We start from the raw sequence: 12,854 nt of genomic DNA on the forward strand, positions 1-12,854 counted from the left end.
GCCTCTCAATTTATTGTCCAGTCGTCACTCGGAAACAAATGTAAAACTTACTAGCCAGTAAATCTTCTATTTTTAATCTCTACACATGAGGGCTTGATGTGAAGAATCTGAAATTGAAGCCACTTGCCTTGAGGGTTCGCTGGGAATGGCTCAGAAGAGTTGATCTTAACAGACCTTGGAATGGACTCACACTGGTTGTTGACAGAGAGGTCCGAAAGGTGTTCGACAGTCTTGTTGCTATACAGGTGGGGTGAAGAGACGGAGTATTATTCCGGAGAGAAAAATGGATACACGGTTTCGGAGTAATCGACATCGCCCCCTGCATTTTTGCTATGGTCGGTACTCGGGTCATCAACCACACGACGGTTGAGCAGGCCACTATGGATGATTCTTGAACGTTCGACATCATCGAAGATATCTCCTTCACAGCACATTTTTTTTTTCGACTTGCAAGGCAGGAGCACTGTCGATTTTCATTAAGAGAGGAAAAAAAGAGAACAATGGCCCTATTTTATAAGAGAAACTAGGCCAAAAAACCTCAAAACACACGATTAAAACAGAGAACAATCGTGCAACAACCCAATCCTTGCTGACATCGACAACTCAAACTCCATCACCAACACGCCCACAAACCTGAAGAGGTGTGAGGACTCTTCGACGACGCCTTCAAAAAGCATCTTCACCGGTATCCTTCGACCCCATCAAACCAAGGCTTTCACCCAGAGTCATCCACAACAACTTCGCCGGACCTCGGGAAAGTCCACGGTGTAGCGGGAGGCACATAGGCCAGAGAACTTCTGGTGGCCATGTGGTAGTGAGGAAGACAAATACTCGGCCAAGGCCACATACGGCAGATTGTGTGAGGGCCCGAGTCGGACGATTTGGCAAAGCTATGCACCCCTCAAACTAAAGCTTTTTTGCTTAGCTGGCTTCGCAGCATCGCCTTTGGACTACTGATCGAAGAGCCAGGTACGGACTATAAGACCAAACTTCGGCGTGCTTTACGTGCTTGCAAAGTGAAGACACAGTAGAGCACATCACTATGCAATGCACCTACGCACGCAAGGTTTTGGCATTGATTCCTAGACATGCTTCACCTTCCTGTCCAGGCGTCTGCGGAGAATGACACACTCATTAACTGATGGCTCCTCAATAGAAGTAGATTTAGATCGGCGGATAGTAGAGGTTTTGACAGTCTAGTCATTTGCACGAACTGAACACTTTGAAAATAACATAACGCTAGAGTCTTCAATAGGACGCATTAACAGGTTCATGCGGAGAGACCAGTTTCCTTTATCGTGGACGAAATTAAAGATTGGAAAACGGCGTTTGACGGAGTAGGAGCCTTACAGTGTTTTGTGAGAGAATAGGCTAAATAGAGTGTTCGTGTGGATGTACCTTTGTGAGAGAATAGACTAAATAGAGTGTTCGTGTGGATGTACCTTTGTAGATGTTTGCATCTACATGAGAACTCTTGTAATTATTTCTCTCATTCTTTAATAATACGATACGTAATTGCGTACTCTTGAAAAGAAACACATGACGAACCGGGAAAATTCTGGAATTCCAAACTAGGCTGTAGTCTGTCGTCTATATAACACCAATCTGAATTGTACTCCTGCGTATAATTCACGTGAGGATGAAGAATGGGCATAAAGCCCCATAGGGAATAATACCTCACTTCTTGCCTTGCCTTGCGGCAAGCATACATCCCAATCAAAAGTGTCATTTTCCCACTGCAATCTGCCACCAAACACCCATAAGAGAGAGAGACTGCGTGGAATAAAAAGGGGAGGAGATAAAGAAGGGGAAAAAAATGTGAGGAACGAAAGTGAAAGGGGGGCGCATGGTGTATGGACGAAAAGACCAATCTATATCTTCCATCCTAGGCCGGCCACCTCCAAGCAACAAGTTACACTCGCCTCTTTTTCACACAGCACATCCGAACAGACACTCCTGTCCTTCACCATTCCAAGTTCCCATCTCTCTCCTCCTCCTCCCCTCATCCCCGAGCTCCTCGGCTCCTCCCCCCACCTCTCTCCCAGCAAGAAATCTTCCGAGTTCCGCACCTCAATTCCGCCCTGACCCTTTCTCGATCTCTCTAGCTAGCCGCAAGTCCACGCCGGCGGCCGATATCACACCGCTTGCTCTCCGCAAGTTGCGAGAGGGATCAATGGAGCTGTTCCCGTCACACCCGGACCTGCAGCTCCAGCTCCAAATCAGTCCGCCCCCTGCCACCAAGCCAATGGACTTAGGGTTTTGGAAGAGGGCTCTCGACACCACCGCCGCCGCGACCACGGCAGCATCGGCGGCGGCAACCTTCGCGCCTCCGTCCATCGCCAGGACATACCCCTCGCTGCCAGCAGCTGCCGGCGGCGGCTTCCATGCAGGGCACTACGGCGCAGCCGATGGCCACCTGGGCGGGGTGCAGTTCTTGCAGCACACCCAGCCCATCCTCCACGAGGTGCAGGACCTGGCGGCGATGAAGCCCATCCGGGGCATCCCCGTGTACAACACCTCGCATCAGTCTCTCCCTTTCCTCCAGAGCCAGCTCCACCACCACAACCACCACCACCAGCATTGCTACGACGCGATCGGCGGCGCGGCAGGCGGGCCGAGGTCGCCCGGCAAGGTCGGCGCGCTGCGGCTGGCGGCGCCGCCGGCCAAGAGGAACTCCCGCGCGCCCAGGATCCGGTGGACCACGTCGCTGCACGCGCGGTTCGTCCACGCCGTCGAACTGCTCGGAGGCCACGAGAGTACGTATTTGCTGCTACTCGCGCGCACAAGTGTTATTTTCCTTGTTCTCCTGAATTTTTGCTTGCTCCTCTCCTCATATTAGCAGTCGCCGTTAGATGGTTTTCTTTTCTTTCTTCTAGCTGCTGGCAAACTAGACAATCCTCCTGTTGGTCGAATCTAGCATTTCTTGTGCTGGCATTCAAAAGAGCTAGACAATGATGCATGGGCGTATTGGCATAGTACAAGCTAAGCTCTATATATGTGTTGGTGAACGAATTATTGTCTACTGTTTGTGATGCTTCCTCCCTTGCGATTGTGCAGGAGCAACGCCCAAGTCAGTCCTTGAGCTAATGGACGTGAAGGATCTCACCTTGGCCCATGTCAAGTCTCACTTGCAGGTGAGGGGATCTTCTTTAAGTGCATATAATAAAGTCCATGGTTAGCTCATTGGTTACAGTATTTATATTGAGCTTTGATCACTTGCGCTCTCCTTAACGTACGTACGTGTAGATCTACTAGCTACCACTTCAGATACTCCTTGGTGTATGCAACAATATACTACTGTATATATTAGTCTTAGATATTTGATGTATCTTCGGTCGGTCATGCATGTAAGAATAGCCATTCTACAGTTCACTTTCTGAGCAGTAAATTCCCCTCTCGCTCGTACCTCCTCTCTCCCACTAGCTTTACCACGACGGGGGAGAGGGAGATCGAGCAGCTTTTCAATAAAAACCCGAGATCAGCTGAGCATCACCACAAAGCTAAGCATGCATGCAACGGGAAGCCAATGCGTGCCATTAAAGGCCTCACAGTCACCGGAGGGGACGATGGATGGATGGATGGATCACACAGTGGACACATGTGCACACAGGAGCGCGCGCGCGCACACACACACATTGATATACTATATGAATATGATACGCATCCATGCATGCGTTGCTGCCCGAGAGCAGGCGGCCGGGCAAGTACAACCCCTGCATCATTTCTCAATAATTAATTTCTGCCCTTTGGCGGGCTTCGCTGCCTGCATGCACACAAGCTAGTAGCTGATCGCGCCATCAATGCCACAATTGTGCATATATGCCGCTCTGCCCGCCCCTGCCGCCCCGTATTTATTGATCCATCTCGTAGACCACCGCTACACACCTTTGACTTTAATACTCCTGCTATACACAGCTGCTCATCCTAGCTTTGTTCAGTCAGCTACATATACTTGTACCTATGCTTTCTAGTACGTACGTATCCGCGAGTACATACTGATCAGTTGATTGTCTTGCAGATGTACCGGACCATCAAGACCGCTGACCACAAATCGGCTGCTGCTTCCTACGGTATGTATGATCAGATCGCCTCTGAGAAAGAACTCAATACTCTTATACAAGTGACAGACAGACAGACAGACATAGTAGCATTGGATTAGCAGTGACTAGAATATTTGTTTTGCAGGACAAGCAAAGACAATCATCGACATCCCTGACGACAGCTCCTTCGAAATCGCCAACACTACCAGTGGGTCTGAGTCTTCAGTCCAGCAATCAAATCTTGACGGGAACGAGCATGGATCCAACATGTGCACTCTCTGGAGCAACAACTCTTCCAGGTAACAACGTGCTACATACACGGCGTTGATATATACATCCAAAAGAGATATACATCATCCAATTTTTTTTCACATAAAAAAAAAATAGACATCCAACGCCCGGGGAGTTGATATACATCCAACGCCATTCCTAGCCTTCTTTGTTATAAGTACTCCTCGTTCTATATCACATGAGAGAACTTAACAACCCAGTACCTAATCCTACACCATTAATTCCCTACACCTGTGATGATCGTTTTGAATTGTATAAGTACTGGATTTATAATGCCATGATATGTGGGCCCCTTGCCGTAATTATGGATTGTTCTATGTCAAACTAAATGTTCCTAGTTAGTGGGCTATTAATGGATATCAGTAGCTCGCTAGCATGCACTTCAGAATTACTCCACGCTGCTGGGCTCTCGTCTTTTCTGCCATTTCAGGCGAAATGACAGAGAGGAGCACAGCTAGCTAGGTCTAGCTAAACATTCTTGTGAGGCAGAAAAACTGCTTTGCAGATCGATATAACTCCAGAGTCCTTACAGTTACAGGTCAAAAGCTGCTGGTAATTTCCTATAGAGCGCTAAAGCAACTACATGCTGTAGTAGGAACACACATGCATGTATGGGCTCTTCATCTCATGCATGATGATGTCCCCAAGTATTCGTCAAGAATCAAAGGTCGCACTACATATATAATTAACTGATGAATTATGTATTTAGAATGATATAAATGATCTGAAGAGGGTGCTTTTAGGTTCAAACCAGTCTAGTGCCTGCTTTAAGCAAAACAAACTCTTATTCCTTTGTCTCATTTTCTTTGTTCCTACCATATCAACCACCTCCAAGTGCTCACAAAAAGCACCAGGGCTCTACCTTTGTTCCATCTGCTCCCCATGATGGTGCAATCATCTCTTGAATATATTATGCATTAAGCTCTTCCATTAAACATATATGTCCATCTAGTCATAGGCAGCAAAAGTGCACACACATACACTTTCCACGACTATACAATTAATTAAGGAGGCAATATATAGTAGCACTACCATGGAATCTTGACCAGAAGTTACATCAGAAGCAACATGCATGACATATATATATATAGTGCTATACACAATTAATCTCTCTTGCGTGACCAGGAGTCCCGGAGTAGCTAGCTCTTGCACACACATCCGTATGTATGTACAATCGCATACAAGCATCCAGTCGACCATGTAGCATATACACATACGTACTGCAAGGCCAACTGTATAGCCATGTAGGAGAGTACTAGCAGTGTACGTTTTTATTCAGAAGATGACTGGAGAAAATATGTATGTGCATCTGCACACACACATGTGGTGGAAGCAAGCATTGATCAGTGTGCGGTACCACATGGGCTAGTAACCAACGCAGCAAGCTATAGCTAATCACACAGCTTTTTAACTCCCGTTAACCCCTCTGATAAAGCCAGCTGCTTGTCATTGACAGCATCTTAACAGTGAAAAGTTGGAGTCGCGCGCTTTGTTCCCTATGCCTTTTCCCGCCTCTCCTGTGTTGCATGCAAATGGACTCCCACTGAAAGAAAAGATGTGTAGATAGATAGCTAGGCCGGCATTTGATTCTTTCATCAGCCCATGATATACAGAAAAGAAGGTGATACTTAATTCAATTCCTTCCTTTTTTTTCATTCCTTCCTTTTGCTCGTGCAGCAGAGGGGCCTGGTCGTTCCACGGGAAATCAAGATCAGATGCCAACCCAGGCGACATCAAATCCTTTGAGGTTCGTACGTATACTCGCCTTTTTCCCCCAAGGAGACTGATCATCATTACCATCTCCAATACCTCATCGACAATGGCCATGATATGCTTTGCCGTAGTTAGTGCAGTAGCGATCATTCCTCCTTCCATTTCCCGCATGCATCTTTTCGACGGTTAGCTCGCTGTGTGCAAAGTGTCGGCAGCATGCATTTTGTTACGGTTATGGCATACTACCATCGCTGTCTATTTAATCTCTGATGTCCCTTCTCCTTTGCGTGCAGGACGTGCAATCGCAGTGCCCCAACGACGCAGCAGACCTGATGTCGTCGCCGTTCCGATTGTCGGAGCTGGTCGTCGGCGCTAAGAAACCGAACCTGGACTTCACCCTAGGAAGAATGTAAAGCCGCCGTCGTCGTCGATTTGTCGGCCGGTCGGCACCGCGGAAGATATGTGTAGCTAGCTAGCAATATGTGACCATTTAGAGATTAATCAGATGCATACTCGTGTGGCTCCCGCCCCATGCACGTAACGTACGAAGCGGAGGAGGAGGAGGGAACCAGAGCTAGAAGATGAGAAAGCAAAAGAGGCATGCAGCTGGGGAATTAAAGAATAAGACGAGACCACCGTTGATCTAGGAACAAAGTGCAAAAGGGGGCAGGGAGAGACATGGGTGCGTGCAAGTGTGCGTGCGTGGTAGAGAGATGGATCCATGGATAGCGAGATAGATAGGCATGGTGCTTTATCAAAGGCAGGCAGGAGCATGGAACAAGCTGGTTGGCTTGCCTGCCTGCCTAAAGGGCTTGCTTCTGGTGCACAACACACACGATCGTCGAGCTTGAAGAGTGTGTGTATGTATGCGTGCGTGCGTGTGCATGGCATGCTGCCTGATGAGACGACGGAGCTCTTAGGTTAAGAAAGGTCTCATCTTTTTGTTATGCCACAACAAAGGGGTAAAGTCGAGATGCTTATTTTACATATATGCGTGTGTAGTATACGTATGGACCATGCAAGCATGTACTGTATGATGGATCGACCAGTCTTTGATCTCTGCTAGCTATCTCCTAGCTAGCTGTTAGGTTGGAATCGATACCTTCCCTGGTCTAGATATCATTGGTGCAAATCTGGCTGGATTTACAGTTCATGAGCTAAAGCGAATCAGTAAAGGTTATCAATCAACAAAAGGAGTATTTGGAGTAGTATGTTTGAACATATGTCTACCTAGTTGACTACACTATACTTTTACTGCTACATTGATGGATCAGTCAATAATAAGTAGTCCCTCCACCCCCGATGCATAAGGCATATTTCGATTGGTTACAAGTCGTTAACCAGCGATTTTTCTATTGAGGTCTAAAAGGGAAATATTGCAGTTACGTACCCTATTATTGTGTAGTTTATGTCTCACAAACTGATGCCATTGAATTTGTATACATTATTACTTATGGTTGCATTATTCTATCATCCTCGAAATAGGCTTTCGTCGCTTTATAGATAAAGCAATGATCCATACAACCCACACACAAGTTCAACCACACATAGGAGCCGGGGTGACGGCACAGTCTAGCCCAAAGAAAATAAAAGAAATGAGAAAAAAGCCACCTAGTGGCGTAGAGCTCGCCGCACCGTAGCCAGAAGAGCGTCCGGCATGCCATCCAAACACGTCCGGTCGTGCTGCCTAGAGAGGGGGTGCCAATGCTGCATCAAAGCCAGGAATTTGAAGAAGCAGTCATACGCCTGCCTCAGAAGTATCCGTTCTATCATCATCTTATTGCGAGTCGTTCAAAGGGTCCAAACCATGGTGGCAAAAGTCAACCAGAATAAATGGCGGCGGCGCTCCGTGTGATTGGCCCTGAATTGGAGGAACTCCGCAAGTTCCTGGGCCTCCCAATCGGGTCCAAGAGCCTCGCGATGAATTCCAACATGGTCCTCGCCACCGTGCACGTGAAGATCATGTGAGTTGTCGTCTCTGGTTGTAACGACCAAGATGCGGTCCTTTCCGATCTGGGGATCGAGGCCCCGAATTGGAAAGGAGCGCATCTAAGCGTCTCGCAAACAGGTAACACAGCACATACATAATAATAAAGATAGACAATCAGGGGTTCAATTGCCTTCTCATAAATATCTTAGAGTACAACACGCATACAACCAAAGTAGTTCCGCTACGGACTACAAAACATATAAAGGCTATGCTACCCTGCCTGCAGGCCCACGATCACGACCACGCCTCAATCTTCTGGATAGTTCACATACAGGCGGTCTGTCTCCTCATCGTATTGCCACGCCAGCTGCGTGCCGTCGGGATCATCTGTCTCTGGTGTATCTGAACCTGTTGGTATTGTGGAGGAATCCGTGAGCCACGGGGACTCAGCAATCTAAGACCTTGGTGCCAGAACTAGTCAAGTTATTAGGTAGAAAAGGTGAAGTGTTTAATGTTGCAGCATCCTAAGCTTGATTTGATGGCTAACTTACGTAGAGCATTTATGAAGGTGGACTATACTAACGGTCACGAATACTTGATCATTAAGTGATCCTGAACACCTACCTACGTCATTCATAACCCCACCGTGTTCCCGATCGAAGAGAGATCTTCGAGGGGACAGTCACGGTTACGCACACGGTTGGCAATTTTAATAGTTTAAGTTTAAGTTATCTATAACTGGATGTTAACAAAATATCCCAAGTTGCCACATAACTGCGGGCACGGCTTTCAGAAAGATTAAACCCTGCAGGGGTGCTCCAACTAGTCATCACAAACGTACACAGGCCGCAAAGTAATCCTCTATCACGAATCTCGTGATCTCGTCGGATTCCTTAGAGGAAAACCTCAACTCTGGGGAGAACCAAAGCTTCAATGGGATTCCTATACGCAAGATATATCGCTAAGGTAAGGCAAGACTAGCAGGACCTCCCGACGTGTCGACGACCCTGATAAGAGCCGCGTATCTCAGTCTCAGGACACGCCGGATAAGCGAAGCGTACAGTGGCCAGAGAAATCTCCCGAGTTGTCCCGGGATGGCCCCACACGGTGCTCTAGTTTGGACCAACACTCATGAGGAGCACTGGCCCGGGTTGTTGATTAAATTCCTCGGGTAGGCCATTCCCTATGCAGATTATTATTATGTGATTAGCAAATTAACACCAATGTTGGGTCCTGCCGGACAAGCCTTAGCACTACGCGATTTATCGAGGGGGTCCCCATAACAACCCCGAACGTGTTAGGAGCGATCATTATGAAATCAAACACCGGTAGCCGGTAACTAAGGCGGTAATAACAAAACAAAGCACCCGGCAAAAGGCTAGACCTTCCGTCATTTACCAAATATATAGGTGCATTAATTAAATAACAGAATTTAAGATAATGATATCAAGCTCATGTTGTCACATGAGACAAAGCACCTGCATCTAGCAACGCTAACATTAGTAGCTGAGCAAAGCCTAATTAGCCATTCAATTTTTGCTAGGTAGGGATCAATGTTTGAGTTCATGGTATATCAAGAGTCAAGTATTTCAGTGGTAGGCAGCGAGCATATGACAAGGAAAACGTAATCTAGCATAACAAGTCTAGAGATGGAATCAATGTCATATCATCTTGCCTGTGATATCCTCAGCTTGGAATGGTTCTTGTTCGTCCTGCACGTATTCTCCTGACTCCCCGTATTCATTCTCCGAACCCGGTGCTACCCAACATAAGAATAACATCCAATGAACAACAACACCTCAAGATGCAACAAGCACATGATGCATGAGATGAAAAATGAGCATGCATCACTATTTCGATCACCAACACAAGTAGGGATGGCAATGGGTCGGGTTTGGTGCGGGTGGAGCTGGTCCAAATCCAACCCATGACCCATCTTCCTATCTTTTGCCCATCCACCAAAGTATCCATGGGCACAAGTTGTGCCCATGCCCAAACCCATTGGATACCCATATATCCATGGAGGTCCATGGGCATAAAATATCAGCATGACACCTTCCCAAAGATCAAATTAATTCATCATCGTTCATTTGCAAATGACAACATAAGCTACACGCATAAGTAGACAGCAAGTACACTGTTCAAACCTTGTCCACACATACAATGACCACTCAAATAGTTTGATAGTAAAAAACTTGTCATAAATCTTATTACATCAAAAAACTGAAGTAGACCACAGAATGATAACTCAAATAGTCTCACAGTAGAACTCTTGTCTTAAAATCATATTACATCACAATCAAAGTTGTAAGATCTTATTGAACATCATAACTAAAGTTGAATAAATAAATGACGTGCATGCTAGTAATTGCAGACCCAGACGCATGTCCCTGATGTTGTCCGCCGATGCCTGACACCAAGGTTGGTCGCCGAGTCCAGTCGCTGATGTGGGGGCTAGGGTTGTGGCGCTCGGCGCCATCGCCGCGATAGGGACTAAGGGAGGAGCACGATTGGGGTTTCAGATTTGGGTTTGAGCACGATTGACGCGATGTGGGTTGATGGCTTGATGCAGGGCAGCCAAATTAAATTAGGTATAATATAATTAGGTTGCGGGGATTAGGGAACGTGGGCCGTTTTGACCTTTTCTGAATCAATATGGTTGTGAATGACTTGGGTTGAAAAAATTCCTTAGCCCCTGTCTATTACATGGGTATCCATTGGATATCCATGGAGCAGAAATTATAACCGTGCCCAACCTGCCTATTCGTGGATATCCAAATCCATGAATCCATGGACAGAAATGCGCTCCATACCCTTGCCCAACCGGGTCGGGTATCCGTGGATATCTGAATCCATGGGCAAAATTTCCCTGCACGTATTCTCCTGACTCCACGTATTCATTCTCCGATCCCGGTGCTACCCAACATAAGAATAACATCCAATGAACAACAGCACCTCAAGATGCAACAAGCACATGATGCATGAGATGAAAAATGAGCATGCATCACTATTTCGATCACCAACACAAGCTTAAGAAGCTAACACATGTTCCTGGACAGAACTGCATGCTAACCTATTTTAACATGCATGAGAATGACATGATCAGATGTGTCTCGCGAAAACGATGCAAAACCATATAAAGAACAATACAATCGGAGCTACGGATCAACGGGAATCAACGAAACAAGATATGAAGCCCTACGTGTCAAAATCATCACCACACACTCAAATGGCTCAAATCTGGTATTCCCAAGTTACCAAGACATAAAACAACCTATCATGGATGGGATGGAGCAAAGAAGAACACCACAACATCAACTAAGCACTCACAAACTTCAAAATGACAAAACTACATAATCTGCCATAAACTGCATCATAGCACTTTGTGAGCTACATGCAAAGCACCTACAGCCACCCAACTATGACAAATAATATATGTGGCTGTAGCTAGCCAAGAATACTACCAGCACAAGCAAGAATTACACAAAAAGGAATTAAACACAGGAAGATACAAGGCTGCAAACTTTCCCAAAACCATCAGATCTCAGGGACTTAGTGAAAATTCCTGCACCTAACTTTCTGTCTTTTCTCTGAAGCTTTTTGACAGCAGCCAAAACAATACCTACAGGGATCCAAATGACATGAAATTTTATAGGGAGCTAGAAAAACATATCATTTCCAACTTTCTAGTTGATAGCTAGAGCTAGATCACAACACAATGACCAGAAAAACCTCATCTACAGGGGAAGAAAATATAAACAGATTCTCAGACTTGGTGAAAATCTCAGATTTTCACTAAGCTGGAATTTCAGCCACAAACCTACTTTGGTTGGGCACAACTTGCACACATGGATTCCAAATTATGAATTGAAACCAACATGTGGTAGAGGGGGTCACCCTCTACTACCACAATCAAGAAACAAATACAAGAGCACATCATAACCCATGGAACCAAGCTCTAAACTTAGAAGAAAAATGCAAATATGACTTTTCCATAAAAATGTTCCAATGGCAAAAATGACTTCACCAATGTATTCCTGGGATCTTTCTACCCCAAAACCATATATAAAACACATGCACTTGCTTGGAGCAAGTGAGCTCAAACTAGGAAGGAAAAACTACATAGAATCCAACATAGTGAATAGTGCAACATTTCATGCAACACTCACTAGAACAACTATCACTTAGCGATGCTCATGTGCACAAAGAAAATATGGACATGAGGGTTTGGACCCCATGTTGGTGTCAAGCACATCAACAACACAAATACTTCTCACTCAGCCACCCACCCACACACACATCATGCTCTCCCTCATATTAAACATGAGGAGGTGCACAACTTGCATATGGGGCTGTTTTACCACATACATATCACACCACAATCTCATCATAATCTCTAAGACCCCAAGTATAACATAAGGGAAAGCTATCAAGCAAGTGATATGAAAGCTACACATACATGCATACATACACTAGCAACACCTCATGTGTGTGCAACACTCACACACACATGCACATACCTAGTGCCATCTAACTAGACACACAAGAAAAAGAACACAAGCCACCTACACTTACATCATCTACAAGGGAGGCACCACACACACACCTACACATGTGGCTAACACCATGTGCCTGCACACACACACACATACACCTCTCACATGATCACACACATGCATCACATCATCTGGCACTTCTATAGCAGCAAAGGGAAAAAATAAAATGCCATTGTCACCTATGGATTTAGGCACAAGAATAGTAACAAAGCAAAGAGGGAAAATAATAATAGCAAGAAGGAAAAAAGAAAAGGGGCAGCTTGGGATTCGAACCCCAGTGCCCCTCGTGCACTGCAACACACCTAGCCATTACACTACTGCCAT

General features: G+C 45.9%; 1 protein-coding gene across 2 annotated transcripts; it reads left to right on the top strand.

Moving 5' to 3' along the window:
* The first annotated feature begins 1,861 nt into the window (after positions 1–1,861).
* Positions 1,862–7,033, top strand: LOC123403791 (probable transcription factor KAN2). Of its 2 annotated transcripts, none has more exons than XM_045097708.1 (6): positions 1,862–2,756; positions 3,058–3,134; positions 4,019–4,070; positions 4,186–4,339; positions 6,012–6,078; positions 6,338–7,033. In XM_045097708.1, the coding sequence occupies exons 1-6, from the start codon at positions 2,174–2,176 to the stop codon at positions 6,455–6,457; spliced, it is 1,053 nt and encodes a 350-aa protein (XP_044953643.1). In that variant the 5' UTR covers positions 1,862–2,173; the 3' UTR covers positions 6,458–7,033. The 2 variants fall into 2 exon arrangements, with proteins under 2 accessions (XP_044953643.1, XP_044953642.1); XM_045097707.1 differs by having other exon boundaries at positions 1,868–2,756; positions 6,009–6,078.
* The last annotated feature ends 5,821 nt before the right edge of the window (positions 7,034–12,854 follow it).

This window comes from Hordeum vulgare, chromosome 6H (assembly GCF_904849725.1).
Source record: "Hordeum vulgare subsp. vulgare chromosome 6H, MorexV3_pseudomolecules_assembly, whole genome shotgun sequence".
In the NCBI taxonomy this organism is placed as follows: domain Eukaryota; kingdom Viridiplantae; phylum Streptophyta; class Magnoliopsida; order Poales; family Poaceae; genus Hordeum; species Hordeum vulgare.